The 21217-nt window shown below is 49.5% G+C and overlaps 1 protein-coding gene across 1 annotated transcript; it reads left to right on the forward strand.

Moving 5' to 3' along the window:
- Positions 1 to 7001: 7001 nt before the first annotated feature.
- Positions 7002 to 14238, forward strand: LOC148139520 (uncharacterized). Its single transcript, XM_087980957.1, has 2 exons — positions 7002 to 7129; positions 12020 to 14238. Exon 2 carries the CDS (start codon positions 12334 to 12336, stop codon positions 14236 to 14238), a length of 1905 nt encoding a protein of 634 aa, XP_087837083.1. The 5' UTR covers positions 7002 to 7129; positions 12020 to 12333.
- The last annotated feature ends 6979 nt before the right edge of the window (positions 14239 to 21217 follow it).

Here is a 21217-nt window from a genome sequence, read left to right on the forward strand (position 1 = left end):
ATAAGCAGGAATAAAATCTGTTAGAGGTAATAAATGTTTCTGATCTGTAGGATGTTAGAGAGACAAGCAGGAATGACAGCTGGAAGAGGTAGTAGTTATTTATGGTCTACCGAGACAGTCAGGAATGTAATCTGGAAGAGATAATAGTTGTTTACGATCTGCAGGATGTTACTGAGACAAACAGGAATGCAATCTGGAAGAGGTAATCAATTGTTTATACTCTGCAGAATCTTACAGAAGCAAGCAGGAATGTAATCTGGAAGAGGTAATAGTTGTTAATAATCTGCAGAATGTTACAGGGACAGACAGGAGTGAAATCTGGAAGAGGTAATAATTGTTAATGGTCTGCAGAATGTGACAGAGACAAGCGGGAATGAAATCTGGAAGGGCTAGTAGTTGTTTGTGTCTACAGGATGTTACAGAGACAAGCCGGAGTGAAATCTAGAGGAGGTCATAGATGTGTATGGTCTGCAGTATTTTACACAGACAAGCAGGAGTGAAATCTGGAAGAGGTAATAGTTGTTTATAATCTGCAGGATGTTACAGAATCAAGCAGGAGTGAAAAGTGGAAGTGGTAATTTTTTTATGGTGTGGAGAATGTTACAGAGACAAGCAGGAATGATATCTAGAAAAGGTAGTAGTTGTTTATAACCTGCAGGACATCACAGGGACAAGCAGGAGTGAAATCGAGAAGAGGTAATAGTTGTTCATAGTCTGCAGAATGTTACAGAGACAAGCAGGAGTGAAATCAAGAAGAGGTAATAGTTGTTTATAACCTGCAGGAAATCACAGGGACAAGCAGGAATGAAATCTGGAAGAGGTAATAGTTGTTATAATCTGCTGGATTAGATTAGATTACTTACAGTGTGGAAACAGGCCCTTCGGCCCAACAAGTCCACACCGACCCTCCGAAGAGCAACCCAATCAGATCCATTCCCCCACCACCTAACATTACGGGCAATTTAGCATAGCCAATTAACCTGGTCTGCACCTTTTTGGACTGGAGGAAACCGGAGCACCCGGGTGAAACCCAGGCAGACACGGGGCGAATGCACAAGCTCCACACAGACAGTCACCGGAGGCGGGAATTGAATCTGGGTATCTGGTGCTGTGAGGCAGCAGTGCTGACCACTGTGCCACCATGCCGCCCACAGAGACAAGCATGAGTGTAATCTGGAAGAGGTCATTCGTGTTTATGGTCTTCAGGATGTTACAGATTCAAGCAGGAGTGAAATCTGGAAGAGGTAATAGTTGTTTATAATCTGCAGGATGTTGGAGAGGTAAGCAGGAGTGACATCTGGAAGAGATAATAGTTGTTTATGGTCTGCAGTATTTTGCAGAGACAAGCAGGAGTGAAATCTGGAAGAGGTTCCATTTGTTTATAGTCTGCAGAACGTTATAGACACAAGCAGGAATCAAATCAGGAAGAGTTAATAGTTGTTTGTGGTCTGCAGGCTGTTACAGAGACAAGCAGGAATGCAAAATGAAAGTGGTAATACTATTTTATGGTCTGCAGGATGTTACAGAGTCAAGCAGGAATGAAATCTGGATGAGGTAATAGTTGCTCATAATCTGCAGGATATTGCAGAGACAAGCAGGTATGAAATCTAGAGAAGGTCAAAGATGCGTATGGTCTTGAGGATGTAACACAGACAAGCAGGAGTAATATTTGTTTATAATCTGCCGGATGTTACCCAGACAGTCAGGTGTGAAATCTGGAGGAGGTAATTTTTTTTCAAGTCTGCAGTATTTTACAGAGACAAGCAGAAATGAAATCTGGAAGAGGTAATAGTTTATAACCTGCAGGATATTACAGAGACAAGCCGGAGTGACAGCTGAACAAGGTAATGGTTGTTTGTGGACTGCAGGGTGTTATAGACACAAGCAGGAGTGACATCTGGAAGAGATAATAGTTGTTTATGGTCTGCTGTATGTTACAGAGACAAGCAGGAATGAAATCTAGAGGAGGTCATAGATGTGTATGGTCTTCAGGATGTGACACAGACAAGCAGGAGTGAAATCTGGAGGAAGTAATAATTATTTATAATCTGTAGGATGTTGCAGAAGTAAGCTGGAATGTAATCTGGTAGAAGTAATAGTTGTTTATGGTCGGCAGGATATTACAGAGACAAGCAGGAGTGAAAAATAGAAGAGGTAATAATCGTTTATAATCTGAACAATGTTAAGGAGCCACACAGGAGTGAAATATGGAAGAGGTAATAGTTATTTCTGGTCTGCAGAATTTTACAGGGACAAGCAGGAATGGAATCTGAATGAGGTAATAGCTGTTTATAATCTGCTGGAAGTTACAGAAACAATTCAGACTGAAATCTGTCAGAGGTAATTTTCATGATCAGCGTGATGTTACAGAAACAAGCAGGAGTGAAATATGGAAGAGGTAATAATTGTTTATGGTCTGCAGGATATTACAGAGACAAGCAGGAGTGAAATCTGGGTGACGATATAGTTGGTTAGGGTTTAAAAGATTTTACAGGGACAAGCAGGATTGAAATCTGGAAGAGGTAATAGTTGTTTGTGGTGTGCAGAATGTTACAGAGACAAGCAGGAATGAAACCTGGAAGAGATTCAAGTTGTTTATGATCTCCCAGTTGTTACAGCGACAAGCAGGAGTGACATATGGAAGAGGTAATAGTTGTTTATGGTCTGCAGGATATTACAGAGACAAGCAGGAGTGAAATCTGGGTGACGATATAGTTGGTTAGGGTTTCAAAGATTTTACAGGGACAAGCAGGATTGAAATCTGGAAGAGGTAATAGTTGTTTATGATCTGCAAAATGTTACAGAGACAAGCAGGAGTGAAACCTGGAAGAGATTCAAGTTGTTTATAATCTCCCAGTTGTTACAGCGACAAGCAGGAGTGACATATGGAAGAGGTAATAGTTGTTTATGATCTGCAGAATGTTACAGAGACAAGCAGGAGTGAAACCTGGAAGAGATTCAAGTTGTTTATAATCTCCCAGTTGTTACAGCGACAAGCAGGAGTGACATATGGAAGAGGTAATAGTTGTTTATGATCTGCAAGATGTTACAGAGTGAAACAGGAGTGAAATATGGAATAGGTAATAGGTGTCTATAGCCTACCAGATTTTGCAGAGACCGTCAGGAGTGAAATCTGGAAGAGGTAATTGTTTTTAAGAGTCTGCAGGATGATTCAGTGACAATTAGGAGTGAAGTCTGGAAGAGGTAATAGTTGCTTATTGTCTGCAGGATGTTACAGAGACAAGTTGGAGTGAAATCTGGTTGAGTTAATAGTTGTTTATAATCTGCAGGAAGTGAAATCTGGAAGAGGTGCTAGTTTGTTTATCGCCTACCAGATTTTACAGAGGCAGTCAGGAGTGAAATCTGGAAGAGGTAGTATTTGTTTATAGTCTGCAGGATGATACAGAGTTAAAAGGAGTGGAATCTGGAAGTGGTATTAGTGGTTAATGATCTGCTGCATGGTACAGAGACAAGCAGGAACGAAGTCTGGAAGACATAAAAGTTGTTTATTATTTACAGTATTTTATAGAAACAAGCCGGAATGAAATCTGGAAGAGGTAATAGTTGTTTATGGTCTGCAGGATGTTGCAGGGTCAAACAGGAGTGAAATATGGAATAGGTAATAGGTGTTTATAATCTGGAAGATGTTTCATAGAAAAGCGGGAGTGAAATCTGGAAGATGTATTAGTTGCTTATGGTCTGCAGGATGTTACAGGGTCAAACAGGAGTGAAATCTGGAAGAGGTAATAGTTGTTTGTGGTCTACAGGATGTTACAAGCCGAAATGCAAAATGAAAGTGGAAATACTATTTTATGGTCTGGAGTATGTTACAGAGGCAAGCAAGAATGAAATCCAGAAGAGGTAATAGTTGCTTATGTCCTGCAGGATGTTGCAGATTCAAGCAGGAGTGAAAATGGAAGTGGTAATACATTTTTATAGTTTTTTGGATGTTACAGAGTCAAGCAGGAATGAAATCTGGATGCGATAATAGTTGCTCATAATCTGCAGGATATTGCAGAGACAAGCAGGAATGGAATCTACAGGAGGTCATAGATGTGTATGATCTTCAGGATGTTACAGAGACAAGCAGGAGTGAAATCTGGAAGAGGTGATAGTTGTTTATGGTCTGCCGGATGTTACAGAGACAGTCAGGTGTGAAATCTAGAGGAGGTCATAGATGTGCATGTTGTGCAGTATTTTACAGAGACAAGCAGGAGTGAGCTCTGGAAGAGGTAATGGTTGTTTGTGGTGTACAGGATGTTTTAACACAAGCAGGAGTGACATCTGGAAGATGTAAAAGTTGTTTATGGACTGCTGTATGTTACAGAGAGAAGCAGGAATGAAATCTAGAGGAGGTCATAGATGTGTATGGTCTTCAGGATGGCACAAAGACAAGCAAGAGTGAAATCTGGAAGAGGTAATAGTTATTTATAATCTGTAGGATGTTGCAGAGGTAAGCAGGAATGTAATCTGGTAGAGGTAATAGTTGTTTATGGTCGGCAGGATTTTACAGAGACAAGCAGGAGTGCAAAATGGAAGTGGTAATACTTTTCTATGGTCTGGAGAATATTACAGAGGCAAGCAAGAATGAAATCTGGAAGAGATAATAATTGTTTATGGTCTGCAGGATGTTGCAGATGCAAGCAGGAGTGAAAAATAGAAGAGGTAATAATTGTTTATAATCTGAACAATGTTCCAGAGACAAGCAGGAGTGCAAAATGGAAGTGGTAATACTTTTCTATGTTCTGTAGAATGTTACAGAGGCAAGCAAGAATGAAATCTGGAAGAGGTAATAGTTGTTTATGGTCTGCAGGATGTTGCAAAGGTAAGCAGGAATGAAATGTGGAAGAGGTAATAGTTGTTTGTGGTCTGCAGAATGTTAGAGACACAAGCAGGTGAGAAATCTGGAAGAGCTAATAGTTGTTTATCGTCTGCAGGATGTTACAGAGACAAGCAGGATTGAAAACTGGAAGAGGTACTAGTTGTTTATGGTCTGCAGGATGGCACAGAGACAAGCAGGAGTGAAAAATAGAAGAGGTAATGGTTGTTTATAATCTGAACAATGTTACAGAGCCACAAAGGAGTGAAATATGGAAGAGGTAATAGTTGTTTCTGGTCTGCAGAATTTTACAGGGACAAGCAGGAATGGAATTTAGATGAGGTAATAGCTGTTTATAATCTGCCAGACGTTACAGAAACAATTCGGAGTGAAATCTGTCAGAGGTAATTTTTATGATCAGCGTGATGTTACAGAAACAAGCAGGAGTGAAATCTGGAAGAGGTGATAGTAGTTTGTGGTCTGCAGGATTTTACAGAGACAAGCAGCAGTGAAATCTGGGTGACAATATAGTTGGTTAGGGTTTAAAAGATTTTACAGGGACAAACAGAATTGAAATCTGGAAGAGGTAGTAGTTGTTTATGGTCTGCAGCATATTACAGAGACAATCAGGAGTGAAATCTGCAAAAGTTAATAATTGTTAAGGTCTGCAGATTATTACAGACACAAGCAGGAATGAAACCTGGAAGAGATTGAAGTTGTTTATAATCTCCCAGTTGTTACAGAGACAAGTAGGAGTGACATATGGAGGAGGTAATAGTTGTTTATGATCTGCAGGATGGCACAGAGACAAGCAGGAATGAAATCTGGAAGATGTAATAGTTGTTTATAATCTGAACAATGTGACAGAGTGAAACAGGATTGAAATAAGGTAGAGGTAATAATTGTTTCTGGTCTGCAGAATTTTACAGGGACATTCAGGAATGGAAACTAGGTGATGTATTAGTTGTTTATAATCTGCCTGAAATTTCACAAACAATCCGGAGTGAAATCAGTTCGAGGTAATTGTTGTTTATGATCAGCATGATGTTACAGAGACAAGCAGGAGTGAAATCTAGAAGGGGTAATAGTTGTTTATGGTCTGCAGGAAGATACAGGGTCAAACAGGAGTGAAATATTGCAGAGGTAATAGTTATTTATAATCTGGGGTATGTTATAGAGAATGTCTGCAGGATTTTACAGAGACATTCAGGAGTGAAATCTGGGTGACGATATAGTTGGTTAGGGTTTAAACGTTTTTACAGGGACAAACAGAATTGAAATCTGGAAGAGGTAATAGTTGTTTATGGTCTGCAGAATGTTACAGGGTCAAACAGGAGTGAAATATGAAATAGGTAATAAGCGTTTATAATCTGGAGGATGTTACAGAGAAAAGCGGGAGTGAAATCTGGAAGAGATCATAATTGTTTATGGTCTGTAGGATTTTACAGAGACAATCAGGATTGAAATCTGGGTGATGATCTCGTTCGTTTGGGTTTCAAACATTTTACACAGACAATCAGTGTAGTGGGTAGTGTAATATTTAAACGGTTAGCTGCATTTTAGTCTTTTCTACCTTATAGTAAATACAAGCTGACACTCGAAACTGTTGCTAGACCTCCCCCATGTTTTTATGAATGAAACAATTGTAACAGCTTTCCTCGATAGTTGAGAGACCGCCCTTAACCACAGTTGTACAACATCATCCATATAAGGAAAGAACGGGGAGCTCGAACACTGATTGGCCAAGTGAATAACAAAATAATCGCAGGCACCAGAACCCAAATAAGGAAAACAGTGGGGAACCCTAGCACTCATTGGTCAAGACAGCAGTAGGAGACCCAGCCCACATATACGTGTATATAATGCGTGGAGATTACTATGCTTGTGTGTGTACCCACGGGAACAACACCCGACTTTGCAAAGTTGAATGAAAAATTTTGGACAGATTCCTCCGTGTCTTTGTTCCTGGGAAGGGAAATAAAAGTGCCGGAGATGGGGCCGGACAGCCGCTTATCTCGCACAATTGGGGGCTCATCCGGGATGAAATAATTATTGCCGGGGGGAAGTCTCTTCGGCTCATGGATCAAGCCTGATCACAACGAAGACGCGTCTAGTATATATTTATACTTCTCACTGATCAGCTTGGTCCGTCGGCCGTCGGCTAAGAGAGGATGTGACCCAGCTCATTTACAAATAATTTTGAATCCTGGAAAAAGGAACACACGGACAAGTGCTGGGACGACCGGTTAGTGACTATACACGGGGGTACACACATTTAAAAAGGCCAGACAACTCCGTGCACGGATCAAGGTAAGAGAGTTTCTTTTGTTCTTCCTTGTTGGCCACGTGGTTTTGACGGTTATCTGTGAAAACGCTTTGGGCGTTTAAGACCAGGACCGAAGATAAACCACGGGAAATTGTGGTTTTGACGGTCATCTGTGAAAACGTTTTAGGCATTTAAGACCAGGACCGAAGATAGACCATGGGAAATCAGACTTCTAGATTTACTAAGGAGAAGTCAGGGAAGACTGCAAATGGGAAAGAAATACCCCCCGATAGTCCACTAAGTCAGAAGTTAAGTCTATGGACGGAAAATAGTAGAACGAAGGACTTAAAGAAAGAGACCATAATAACATATTGTTGTTTTATATGGACCAAAGAACCTATCCGCGCCCCCTCGGTAGTTTGGCCCGAGTATGGGTCTGATGAAGACTGGGTGTGTCAAATCCTAAATGTATATGTTAACAGAAAACAACCGTTTGACCCAGAAGAGAGCAAATACGCCGCCGCCTGGTTGGCGGGCCACGGCGAGAGTCCCACGCGTCTCTATCCTCTGATTTCCCAAACAGACCCGAGGAAGCCCCAGAAGTCATGGGACATCCTCACCGACGGTTTGCCACCGTCCGCCCCGCCCCCGTATATACCACCCGCGCACGACCAGGCGTCCAGCGCGGACCTCCCTCCTGCGACGGATAAATCCGATTCCCAGCAGGCTACGACCAGTGAGGAAGGGACTGCAGGGGGGGGGGGGGCACAGGAGGGGGCGCAGAACCCAACCGCCCTAGGAAATCAGTCCGACTCGAGATGCGGAAAGGTCGAGAAGAGAGATTGGGAGCTGGGAGGAGTGACAATATTGAACAGCTGAACCCCTTACGAGAGGTGCCGTTTGGGAACGAACGGACCGGGTTCGTAGTACAACCTTTAAATTCTGGGGATATCCGGCAACTCCGTAATGAACTACCCCGTCTACTGGACGACCCCGTCAGTGTGGGAATACAACTGGACCAATTTCTGCGGCCCAATATATACACATGGGCTGAACTGCAGGCCATGATGAGAATACTATTTAATTACGATGAAATTGTTATGATCCGGAATAGTGCAATGGCCATTTGGGATAGGGAGCATCAGGACGGCCCTCAGCGTGGAGAGCAGAAGTACCCCTTAGAGGACCCCCGGTGGGATCATAACGACGCGGGGGGACGGGCCAATATGACAGATCTCAGAAGCCTTATAATCAGGGGGATCCAAACCTGCGTGCACAAACAGCGGAATTTAGCGAAAGCATTCGAAGTTGGACAGAAAAAGGATGAATCCCCGAGTGAGTTTTTAGACCCTTTGCGGGAGTCCATGCGAAAGTATTCAGGTTTAGACCCCGATGGGGAAATAGGCAAGGGCATGCTTAAGGTGCACTTTGTGACTAAGTCATGGCCTGACATTCAGAAGAAATTACAGAAAGTGGAGGTTATGGGGTGGAAAGAGGAACGTCGAAGGAAAGTTGGAGAGGGAGAGGAGCGAGGCGGGGCAGAAGTGAGAGAGGAGAATCTTATGGAATTGAGCGGCCTCAGGTGGCCGGATTTTACCATTGCGGGAAACTAGGACACTTCAAAAGGGATTGTCCCGAGTTTAGAAGGGAAAAAGAAGGGATGTATGAAATGAAGCGTGAACAAATGGATTAGGGAAGTCAGGGGAGGATCGGAACACGGGCCTACCAAGAACCCCTGGTAAATTTACGGGTGGGCCCATTTAGACAAGATGTTACCTTCTTAGTTGACACAGGCGCCGGCAGGTCCTCAATTCCCCTCCATCCTAGGGGGGTTGGCTTCCAAGCGAAAACATTAAACATTTCAGGAGTTAAGGGTGGGGTTTTTAGTGCGAAAATATTCGAACCACAACCCTTGCGGCTGGAGGAGGAGGAGCTCCAGGTGGAACACCTTCACCTCCCCCATCTTCCCTATGGGTTGTTGGGACGGGATTTGATAGTCCGTTTCGGATTACGAATAGAAGTGGGAGAAGAGGATGAATTAGCCGTTACCATGTCATACCTTAGTGAGTCCCGATTGACAGAGATATACCCTAGGCTTTGGGTCGCCAAAGTGAACCGGGGGGGACTCGCAATTCGACCTGTGGAGGTAAAATTAAAGCCCCAGAGCCCCAACGTCAGAGTGCGCCAATACCCCATCTCTTGGGAAGGGAGGCAGGGTCTGAAGACAGTTATGGAAGACCTAATAAAAGATGGATTGGTAGAGCCCTGTATGTCACGATACAATTCCCCCATCCTGCCGGTCCGGAAGTCGGACGGGAGCTACCGAATGGTCCAAGACCTAAGGGAAGTAAATAAAATTGTCCAAGTACGGCACCCTGTGGTACCGAACCCGTACACTATTCTGGGGCGAATACCCCCGGACCACGGCTGGTTTAGTGTTATAGACTTAAAGGATGCCTTCTGAGCGTGTCCCCTGGACAAGGACAGTAGGGATCTTTTTGCTTTTGAATGGGAGGATCCTGATACTGGCAGAAAACAGCAGTACAGGTGGACCGTGCTCCCCCAAGGATTCACTGAGTCCCCGACTCTGTTCGGGCAGATTCTGGAACAATTATTGGAGGGACTAACCTTTTTCCCGTCCTTAAGCTTATACAATACGTGGACGATCTCCTTTTATCCGGTCCCGCGGAGGAGGATGTCCTACTTGGGACTAATGCCCTGTTAAATTACCTAGCTGAGAAGGGGTTAAGAGTGAGTCAGAAGAAGCTCCAATATGTCGAGAAAGTGGTTAAGTACCTGGGACACTTGATAAGCCAGGGACAGAAACGAATAAGTCCGGAAAGAGTGCGGGCAATAATCGAACTAGGCCTCCCAACGACCAAAAGGGAGTTGCGGAAGTTCTTGGGACTCTTAGGCTATTGTCGGTTATGGATAGACGACTATGTCCCCCTTACTAAAGACTTGTACCTAAAACTCATTGAGGAGGCACCCAACAGAATAAAATGGGAGGAGGAGGAGAAAACGTTAATTGGAATTTTAAAAGAAAAATTGATGACCACACCTGTTTTAAGCTTGCCGGATTTTAGTAAGACATTTCATCTCTTTGTGAACTCCAGAAAGGGAACCGCTCTTGGAGTATTGACCCAGGATTGGGGGGGGGAGAAAGGAAGCCCGTGGCTTTCCTGTCAAAAATTCTGGATCCAGTCTCCCGAAGGTGGCCGGAGTGTGTCCAAGCGGTGGCAGCCACGGCAAAGCTGGTAGAGGAAAGCAGGAAGTTGACTTTCGGGGGCCCCTTGACAGTCACTACTCCCCACCAGGTTAGAACTATCCTGAATCAGAAGGCTGGGAGGTGGCTGACTGAATCGAGAATTCTGAAATATGAAGCCATATTGTTAGACCGAGAAGACCTCCGAATAGAAGTCGTGGGCTGCCAGAACCCGGCGGACTTTCTTTGGAAAGGGGAAGGGGAGGAGGAACTGGAACACTGCTGTTCAGACATAATAGAGTACCAGAGTAAAGTGAGGGAAGATCTGAGGGATACCCCCTTACATGCAGGAAGGCGGTGGTACATTGACGGGTCCTCTCGAGTGATAGATGGGAAAAGACACAACGGTTATGCAGTCATTAGTGAGACTGGCTGGGAATTAGTGGAAAGTGGCCGGCTACCGAATGCCTGGTCCGCACAAACGTGCGAATTGTACGCCTTGCACCGGGCTCTGAGGAATTTAAAGGGAATAGCCGGGACAATCTACACTGACTCTAAGTATGCCTTTGGGGTAGTACACACCTTTGGGAAGATCTGGAAGGAAAGGGGAATGATAAATAGCAGAGGAAAGGAGTTGGTCCACGAGGAACTAGTAGCCATGATCTTGGAGGATGTGTTGCTGCCACAAGAGATTGCTGTAGTACATGTGAAAGGGCACCAGAAAGACGATAAAATAGAGACCCTGGGGAATCAATTGGCAGATGAACAGGCAAAATTGGCCGGGATGGGGAAGGACGTAATAAACTGCCTGGTAAGGATTCCCCAGATATCCGAAATTACCGAAGTGCCCACGTTTACTGACAAAGAAGAAACTCTTCTTGCGTCTCTGGGGGGTACAAAGGATAGGGAAGGGAAGTGGACCTTACCCGATGGCCGCCAGCTGCTAAATCGACCGTTGACGCCGGACATTATTGCCCGTCTACACCAAGGGGGTCACTGGGGCGCCCAGGCACTGTGTGATGCCTTCCTGCGCCGATATGCTCACCCTGGTCTGTACACAGTAGCCAAGCAGGTCACAGGAGATTGCATAACATGTCGAAAGATTAACAAAAGTGGGCTGCGGCAGCATTCAAGACAAGGGGGTAGGAGTCCGGCCTATAGGCCGTTTGAGTATGTCCAGGTAGATTATACTGAGCTCCCCCCCATTGGTCGCCTGAAGTATCTATTAGTAATAGTAGATCACCTGACAGGATGGGTGGAAGCTTTCCCCACTGCCACGGCAACGGCAACTCAGGTTAGCAAAATTCTACTCGAACAAATCATCCTACGATTTGGGTTACCCCGCGCTATTGACTCTGACCAGGGGAGACACTTCACCTCGACCGTCCTCCAGAATGTAGTGCAAGCAATGGGGATTGACTGGGATTTGCACACCCCCTGGCATCCCACCTCCTCGAGCAAGGTCGAAAGAATGAACCAGACCATCAAAAAGCAGCTAACCAAACTCACTAGTGAAATCGGCCTGCCTTGGACCAAATGCCTACCCCTTGCCCTATTGCAAATTCGCACCCAGCCAAGGCGGGATTTAGGCGTCTCACCTTTCGAAATGCTGTTTGGCCTCCCGTTCCATGGGCCGAAGGGGGAACCTCCTGTATTCGAGTCTCGGGATATGTTTGTGCAAAAATATGTGGTGGCTCTGGGGTCTGCTCTATCTCGTTTACGCCAACAGGGACTTTTGGCACAGACGCCGCCCCTCGAGTTTGCGAAGCTGGAACCCTCGAACCAACTTGGGACGGTCCCTTCCTGGTACTTTTGACGACCGAAACGGCTGTCCGTACGGCCGAAAAGGGCTGGACACATTACACTCGAGTCAAGGGACCAGTGCCACAACCGACGGAGGACGAACGAACCTCTCTGACAAAGGCATCTATGGAACAGAGACCCTGAGAACAAATTAATCGGATTTTGGCGAGTCTAAAGGAACTGTGCCCTCTGGCTACAGGTGTCACAACAAAATGCGGTCAATCGTATTGTTAACTTGCTATGCGATTATCCTTGGGCTGGGTCATAGTGTGCGTGTTACCCAATTTGGCCTCCGGAAAAAAACAAGTAGAGGACCGTCAGTGGTTCTCCATCTCCGTGCTTGCCAACAAGCCAACACAGACATTTAGCTTAGACCTATGTGGGTTGGTGCCCTGTAGGACTAAAAGTGAACTGAATCAAACTAAGCGGAACCCAGAGAGAGAAAGGGGATTCCAGGGTCAGACGTTAGTATTACAATTGCATGGTTGGGAAGGCATACATAGGCCTCCAGCCCCCGGGGTCCAGGCTATGATGTCAGTTGTCCGTGATCCCATCACCCCTGGACAGGATTGTGGGCAGAATCAGTGCAATCCGCTCTATCTGACCATAAAGAACTTGGGAAACAACGGGGCGAGCCTTAATGGAACAATACTGGGTATTAGAGTTGGGGGCCAGGCAGGACAGGAGGGGGTGCAGCTGTGCTGCACGTATATCACGGTCATTGAAGCTGAGTCTGGGGGCTCATCCGCCACCGATGAGCAGGAAAAGATTAGAATAATTGAGGTGACGGATTTGGAAAAGACCTTTGAAATAGAAACGGGATACGGGGAGGCGAATGCCTGGATGGAATGGGTCAAATATACTGTGAGGAGCATGAAAAAGAGTGATTGCTACGCATGCACGAGTGCCCGCCCTAACCCTCAGGTGGTCCCATTCCCGCTGGGATGTGGGAAACACCCACGAGCCTTGGACTGCATGATAAGGCTGTACCAGGACCGAGAGGCCTGGAACGACTCCACTTGTCGACCCTTGAGTTTGAAGTTTCCCCCCGTCAGGTCTGAGGGGGCGCCCCGCCCGCCATCATTCTCAGGGGTAACGGGTACGCACCAGGCCTGCGTCTCTCGGACGGGACTACAGTGGGACAACGATGTGGGGACATTTGACAAGTGCAGCGGATCAATTCGGCTGGTAAATGAAACTACCGGGGGCGGGAATTACTCCCACATTCATGTGCCTATGGCAGACCTCTGGTGGTTCTGTGGTGGGAGGGTTCTGCGACCGACCCTGCCCCGAAAATGGACGGGCACTTGTGCAATCGTTCAATTGGCCATCCCATTCACCCTGGCATTCGAAAAACAAGAGCAACCCCGTTCCAGTGGAAGAACTGAGAGAGCTTTGGAGACCTCTTTCGATGATAACATATATTTAGATGCCATAGGGGTCCCCAGGGGTGTTCCTGACGAATACAAGGCTAGGAACCAAATAGCGGCGGGTTTTGAGTCGTCACTGTTCTGGTGGGTGACTATCAATAAGAACGTGGATTGGATTAATTATATTTACAACAATCAGCAGAGGTTCATTAATTATACCCGGGATGCAGTGAAAGGAATAGCAAAACAACTGGACGCCACTAGTAGGATGGCGTGGGAAAATAGGTTGGCCTTAGACATGATGTTGGCAGAGAAGGGGGGTGTTTGTGTCATGATAGGCACTCAGTGCTGCACTTTCATCCCCAACAACACAGCCCCTGATGGGTCCATCACCCGCGCCCTGGATGGACTCACCACATTGGCGGACGAACTGGCCGAAAACTCGGGCATCGACTCTGGCCTCACGGACTGGTTGGAAGCTTGGTTCGGTAAATGGATGGGGGTGGTCGTTCCCTTTCTTGTCTCATGTATAGTGGTGGCAGGGGTACTCACCGCCCTTGGGTGTTGTGTTATTCCCTGCGTCCGGGGATTAACTCAACGACTGATCGAAACCGCCCTTACTAAGAGGGATGTTCCCTATGGGCAGGTTGAACGAATGAATCTCGAGATGGAACAACGTGAATCCCTCTTGGGCGGGGGTAGTATTAGAGACGGGCAGTTTGATGAACAAGCTCGGGAGTTATTAAACGCCCTGGAGAAGAAACTTACGGTTTAAACATTAGAGAGGGGGGTGAGAGTAAGGGGGTGAGAGAGAGAAGGGTTAGAGAGAGAAGGGTGAGATAGAGAGTGAGAGAAAGTGGGGGTGAGAAAGAGAGGGAATGCGAACGAAATGGGGTGGGAGGGGGTGGGAGAGAGTGGGAGAGAGAGGGGGAGAAGGGGAGAGAGGGGGCGTGAGAGAGAGGGGGAGAGAGAGAGGGGTAAAAGAGAGACGGAGTGAGAAAGAGAGGGGGCGAGACAGAGGGGGTGAGAGAGAGAGAGGGGTGAGAGAGAGAGAGAGGAGAGAGAGTGACGGGTTGAGAGAGAGAAGAGAGTGAGGGAGAGGAGTGAGAGAGGGGTTGAGACAGAGGGATCGAGAGAGAGGGATGAGAGAGAGGGGGATGAGAGCGAGGGGGATGAGAGAGAGGGGGGTTGAGAGAGAGGGTGTGAGAGAGAAAGGGGTTCGAGAGAGACGGGGTGGGAGAGCGATGGGGATGGGAGAAAGAGGGGTGAGAGAGATAGAGAGAAGGATGAGAGAGAGAGGGTGAGAGAGAGTGGGTGGGAGAGAGAGGGGTGAGAGAGAGTGGGTGGGAGAGAGAGAGGGGTGGGAGAGAGAGTGAGGTGGGAGAGACAGCGGGTGAGTGAGAGAGAGGGTGAGAGAGAGAGGGCGATGTGAGGGGCGTGAGAGAGAAAAGGGGAGAGACAAAGGGGGTGTGAGAGTGGGTCAGAGAAAGAGTGGAGGTGAGATAGAGAGGGGCTGGGAGAGAGGGCGTGGGAGAGAGAGGGGTTGAGAGAGAGAGACGGTGTGAGTGAGATGGGGTGAGAGGGAGACACTGAGTGGGAGAGAGGGAGGGAGTGAGAGAGAGAAGGGTAAGAGAGAGAGGAGGTTTGAGAGCGAGAGAGAGAGGTGAGTGAGGGGTTGAGAGGGGAGTGAGAAAGGGGGTTGAGAGAAAGAAGGGGTGAGATAGTGATGCTGAGAAAGAGAGAGGGGTGAGAGAGAAAGAGGGAGGAATGAGAGAGAGGGGGTAAGAGAGAGATAGTTTGAGAGAGCGAGAAAGCAGGTGAGAGAGAGAGGGGATGAGAGGTGTGTGAGAGAGAGGGGTGAGATGAGAGGGTGAGGGAAAGAGAATGGGGTGGGAGAGAGGGTGTGAGAGAGAGTGGGGTGAGAGAGAGCGCGCGGGTGAGTGAGAGAGAGGGGTGAGAGAGAGGGGGTAATGTGAGGGGGTCGAGAGAGAAAGAGGGAGAGACAAAGAGGGAGAGACAAAGGGAGAGAGAAAGAGTGGAGGTGAGACTGAGAGGGGGTGGAAGAGAGGGCGTGAGAGAGAGAGAGGGATTAAGAGAGAGAGGTGGTTTGAGAGAGCGAGAGAGCAGGTGAGAGAGTGGGGATGAGGGGGTGGGAGAGAGAGAGTGAGAGAGAGGGGTGCGAGAGAGAGGGGGGTGAGAGATGGGGTGAGGGGAGTGAGAGAGAAGGCAGTGAGAGAGAGAGGGTGTGAGAGAGGGGAGAGAGAGGGGGGATTGAGGGGGGTGAGAGAGAGAGAGTGAGGGGGTGAGAGAGAGAGAGTGTGAGAGAGAGGGGAGAGATGAGAGAGGGAGTGGGGTGAGAGAGAGGTGGTTGAGAGAGAAAGGGGGTGAGAGAGAAAGGTGGATGTGAGAGAGAGAGGGGGTGTGAGAAACAGAGAGAGTGAGAGGTTAAGAGGGTGAGAGAGAGAGGGTGTGAGAGAGGGGTGAGATGAGAGACAGAGCATGGTATGAGAGAGAAAGGGGGCTGAGAGAAAGGGGGCTGAGAGAGACAGGGGGTAGGGAGAGAGGGGGTGAGAGAGCGGGGTGAGAGAGCGAACGGGCTGAGAGAGAAAGGGGGCTTAGAGAGAGGGGGTAGCGGGAGAGGGGGTAAGAGAGAGCGGGGTGAGAGAGCGAACGGGCTGAGAGAGAAAGGGGGCTGAGAGAGAGGGGGGTAGGGAGAGAGGGGGTGAGAGAGAGCGGGGTGAGAGAGAGGGTGTCGGGGGGAGAGTAAAGGATGTGTGAGGGAGGGGGGAAAGAGAGAGGGGGAAAGAGAGAGGGGGAGAGAGAGGGTGCAGAGAGAGAGTGGATGTGGGGATGTGAGAGAGAGGGTGAGATGAGAGGGTGAGAGAGAGAAGGGGGTGAGAGAGAGAGAGGAGGGTGAAAAAGGGAGAGGGGGGAGAAAGAGAGAGGGGGAAGAATGAGAGGGGGTCAGAGAAAGAGTGGAGGTGAGGGGGTGAGAGAAGGAGTGGGAGAAAAGGGGGTTGGAGAGAGAGAGAGGGCGAGAGAGAGAGGAAATGAGAGAGAGAGAAGGGTGAGAGGGCGAGAGGGAGAATGAGAAAGATCGGGGTGGGGGAGAGAGCGGGTGCGAAAGAGAAAGGGGGTGAGTGAGAGTGGGGGAGAGAGACGGGGTGAGGGAGACGTAAGAGAGAGAGGGGGGTGAAAGAGAGAGGGTAACAGAGAGACGGTGAGAGAGAGAGAGGTGTGAGAGAGAGATCAGCGTGGGAGAGACTGGGGAGAGAGAGAGGGCTGAGAGAGAGAGATGTGAGAGAGAAGGTGTGAGAGAGAGATCAGGGTGGGAGAGACTGGGGTGACAGAGAGGGGTGAGAGAGAAGCGGTGAGAGAGAGAGAGGATGAGAGAGAGGTGTGTGTGAGAGGGAGAGGGGGTAAGAGAGAAAGGGGGTGAGAGAGAAGGGGAGTGAGAGAGATCGGAATGGAAGGGAGAGTGGGTGAGAAAGAGAGGGGGGTGAGAGAGAGAAGGTGAGAGAGGCGTGAGAGAGACGGGGTAAGAGAGAGGGGAAAGAGAGACAAGGTTGAGAGAGAGGGGGTGTGTGAGAGAGAGAGGGGTGAGAGAGAGAGGAGGTGTGAGAGAGAGGGGTGTAAGAGTGAGAGGGGGTGAGAGAGAGGAGGTGTGAGAAAGAGGTGTGAGAGAGAGGGGCTGAAAGAGAGGGACTGAGAGGAGGGGTGAGAGAGGCGGTGAGAGACAAGGGGTTTGAGAGGGAGGTGTGAGAGAAAGAGGGTGTGAGAGAGGGGGGTGAGAGAGACATGGTGAGAGAGAGAGGGGTGAGAGACAGGCGGGTGAGAGAGAGGGGTAAGGGAGAGGGGTGTGAGAGACAGGGTGAGAGAGAGAAGCGGTGTGAGAGAGAGGGGTAAGAGAGAGGGGTGAGAGGGAGGGGGTGAGAGAGAGGGATAAGAGAGAGAGGAGTGAGAGACAGAGGATGATAGAGAGAGGGGTGTGAGAGAGACAGGGTTGAGAGAGAGGTGGGTGAGAGGGAGGGGTGTATGAGAGAGGGGGCTGAAAGAGTGGGCGTGAGAGAGAGAGGGGTGAGAGAGAAGGGGTGAGAGCGGGTGGGAGAGAGAGAGGTGAGAAAGAGAGGGGTAAGAAATGTTGGGGTAGGAGAGAGAGAGGAGGTGAGAGAGAGGGGTTGAGAGAGAGGTGGGTGAGAGGGAGGTGTGTGAGAGAGAGAGGGGGATAAGAGAGAGCGGTAGGAGTGAGAGAGGGTGAGAGAGAGGGGGATGTGAGAGAGAGGGGGAGAGAGAGAAGGGTGAGAGAGAGAGGGGTGAGAGAGAGAGGAGTGAGTGTGAGAGGGGGTGAGTTAGAGAGCAGGTGTGAGAGAAATCAGGGTGGAAGAGAGAGCGGGTGTGAAAGAGAGAGGGGGTGAGAGAGAGACAGGCTAAGAGAGGGAGAGGGTGAAAGAGAGGGGGTGAGAGACAAGGGGTGAGAGAGAGGGGATGAGAGAGAGGAGGTGAGAGAGAGGGGTGAGAGGGGGGGTGAGAGAGAGGGTTAAGACAGAGTGAGTGAGAGAGGCGTGAGTGAGAGAGTGAGAGGGGTGAGAGGGAGAGAAGGGTGAGGGAGAGAGAGGGGTGAGGCGATGGAGAGTGTGAAAGAGAGATCGGGGTGGAAGAGAGAGCGGGTGAGAAAGAGACGGGGGGTGAGAGAGTGAGAGACAGGCTGAGGTAGAGAGACAGGGGTGAGAGAGAGAGGGTGAGAGGGATGTAAGAGAGAGAGATAGAGATAGGGGTGAAAGAGAGAGGGGCTGAGAGAGAGAGGGGGTGAGAGAGAAGGGGTGAGATAGAGAGAGGGGAAAGAGAGAGAGAGAGGGGTGGGAGAGAGAGAGGGTGAGAGAGAGACGCGTGTGAGAGAGATCAGGGTGGGAGAGACTGGGGAGAGAGGGAGGGGTGCTGAGAGAGAGAGGGCTGAGAGAGAGGGGTGAGAGAGAGAGGGGTGAGAGAGAGAGGGGGATGAGAGAGAGAGGGGGTGAAGAGAGATTGGAGTGGAAGAGAGAGCGGGTGATAAAGAGAGAGAGGGTGAGGGAGACAGGCAGAGAAAGAGAGGGTGAGAGAGAAGGGATAAGAGAGGGGGGGGAAAGCGGGAGAAGGGTGAGAGGGTGAGACAGAGAGGGAGGATGAGAAAGATTGGTGTGGGGGAGAGAGCGGGTGAGAAAGAGAAAGGGGGTGACTGAGAGTGGGGAATAGAGAGGGGGTGAGAGAGAGGCGTAAGAGAGAGAGGGGTGAGAGAGCAGTAAGAGAGAGAGGGGTGAGATAGAAAGGGTGAGCGAGAGGGTTGTGAGAGAGAAAGGGGGTGAGAAAGAGAAAGAGTGAGTGAAAGAGACAGAGAGTGTAAGTGAGAAAGAGAGAGTGTGAGTAAGAAAGAGAGAGCGGGTGAGAGAGGGGTGAGAGAGGGGGGTTGAGAGACAAGGGGTGATTGAGAGAGAGAAAGTGGGGAGGGAGTAAGAGAGTGGAGTGAGAAGGAGAGGGTGTGATTGAGAGAGTGGGTGTGAGAGAGGGGGTGAGCGAGAGGGGTGAGAAGCGGAGGGGTTAGAGAGAGCGCGGGGTAAGAGAGAAAGGGTGTGAGAGGGGGTGAGAGAGAGGAGTGAGAGAGAGGGGAAGAGAGAGAGGGGGAGAGAGAGAGGGTTTGAGAAAGAGATAGGGCGTGAGAGATTGAGGGTGTGAGAGACTGAGGGGATGTGAGAGTGAGGGGGGTTGAGAGGAGGGGGGTGAGAGAGAGGGGTGAGAGCGGGAGGGGTGAGAGAGAGGGGTTGAGAGAGAGGGGGTGAGAGAATGAGGGGGTGAGAGAGAGGGGGTGAGAGAGAGAGGGGGGTTGAGAGAGAGGGGGGTGGGGATGAGAGAGAGATAGGTTAGAGAGAGGGAGGTGGGAGAGAGAGAGAGGTGAGAGAGAGGGGTGAGGGAGAGAGGGGGTTGAGAGAGGGGGCAGTGGGACAGAGGGGGTGAGAGATAGGTGGAGTGAGAGACAGGGGTGAGAGAGAGAGGGTGAGAAAGAGGGATTGAGAGAGAGGAGGTGAGAGAGTGTGGGTGTGGGAGAGTGTGGGGATGAGAGAGTGAGGGGGTTTGAGAGAGGGGGTGGTGAGACAGAAAGGGAGTGAGAGAGAAAGTGTTGAGAGCGCGAGGGGTGAGAGAGGGGTTGAGAGAGAGAGGGGGTGAGAGAGAGAGGGGTGAGAGAGAGGGGAAGAGAGAGAGGGGGAGAGAGAGAGGGTTTGAGAAAGAGATAGGGCGTGAGAGATTGAGGGTGTGAGAGACTGAGGGGATGTGAGAGTGAGGGGGGTTGAGAGGAGGGGGGTGAGAGAGAGGGGTGAGAGCGGGAGGGGTGAGAGAGAGGGGTTGAGAGAGAGGGGGTGAGAGAATGAGGGGGTGAGAGAGAGGGGGTGAGAGAGAGGGGGGGGGTTGAGAGAGAGGGGGGTGGGGATGAGAGAGAGATAGGTTAGAGAGAGGGAGGTGGGAGAGAGAAAGGTGAGAGAGAGGGGTGAGAGAGAGAGGGGGTTGAGAGAGGGGGCAGTGGGACAGAGGGGGTGAGAGATAGGTGGAGTGAGAGACAGGGGTGAGAGAGAGAGGGTGAGAAAGAGGGATTGAGAGAGAGGAGGTGAGAGAGTGTGGGTGTGGGAGAGTGTGGGGATGAGAGAGTGAGGGGGTTTGAGAGAGGGGGTGGTGAGACAGAAAGGGAGTGAGAGAGAAAGTGTTGAGAGCGCGAGGGGTGAGAGAGGTGTTGAGAGAGAGAGGGGGTGAGAGAGAGAGGGGTGAGAGACAGGTGGGTGAGAGAGAGAGGGGTAAGAGAGAGAGGGTGAGAGAGAGAAGCGGTGTGAGAGAGAGGGGTAAGACAGAGGGATAAGAGAGAGACGGGGGTGAGAGAGAGAGTGGTAAGAGAGAGTAGTGAGAGACAGAGGATGAGAGAGAGGTGTGTGAGAGGGAAGGGAGAGTGAGAGAGAGAGGCTGAAAGAGTGGGCGTGAGAGAGAGGGAGTGAGAGAGAAGGGGTGAGAGAGAAGGGGTGGGAGAGAGAGAGGGTGGGAGAGAGAGAGAGGTGAGAGAGAGAGGTGTAAGAAATGGACGGGTAGGAGAGAGAGAGGGTGAGAGAGGATGTGTGAGAGAGGGGGTGTGAGAGAGAGGGTAAGAGAGAGATGTGAGAGAGAGGGCTAAGAGAGAGAGCCGTAGGAGTGAGAGAGGGCGAGAGAGAGGGGGATGAGAGAGAGGGGGAGAGAGAGAAGGATGAGAGAGAGAGGGGTGAGAGAGAGAGAGAGAGGGGTGAGTGAGAGAGAGAGATGAGTTAGAGAGCTTAAGTGAGAGAAATCGGGGTGGAAGAGAAAGCGGGTGTGAAAGAGAGAGGGGGATAGAGAGAGACAGGCTGAGAGAGAGAGGGTGAAAGAGAGGGGTGAGAGAGAAGGGGTGTGAGAGAGAGGGGATGAGAGAGAGGAGATGAGAGAGGGGGGTGTGAGAGAGGGGGTGAGAGAGAGGGGGTGAGAGAGAGGGGGTGAAAGAGAGGGGGTGAGAGAGAGGGTTAAGAGAGAGGGAGAGAGAGAGAGACGGGCAAGAGAGAGAGAGGGGTGAGAGGGAGAGAAGGGTGAGGGAGAGAGAGGGGTGAGGGAGAGAGAGAGGGTGTGAGAGAGAGATCGGGGTGGAAGAGAGAGTGGGTGAGAAAGAGAGAGGGGGATAGAGAGAGACAGGCTGAGAGAGAGAGGGTGAAAGAGAGGGGTGAGAGAGAAGGGGTGAG

Source organism: Chiloscyllium plagiosum, unplaced genomic scaffold (assembly GCF_037043375.1).
Source record: "Chiloscyllium plagiosum isolate Xiang-an unplaced genomic scaffold, Cpla_swu_hap1 HiC_scaffold_38, whole genome shotgun sequence".
NCBI classification, from domain to species: Eukaryota; Metazoa; Chordata; class Chondrichthyes; order Orectolobiformes; family Hemiscylliidae; genus Chiloscyllium; species Chiloscyllium plagiosum.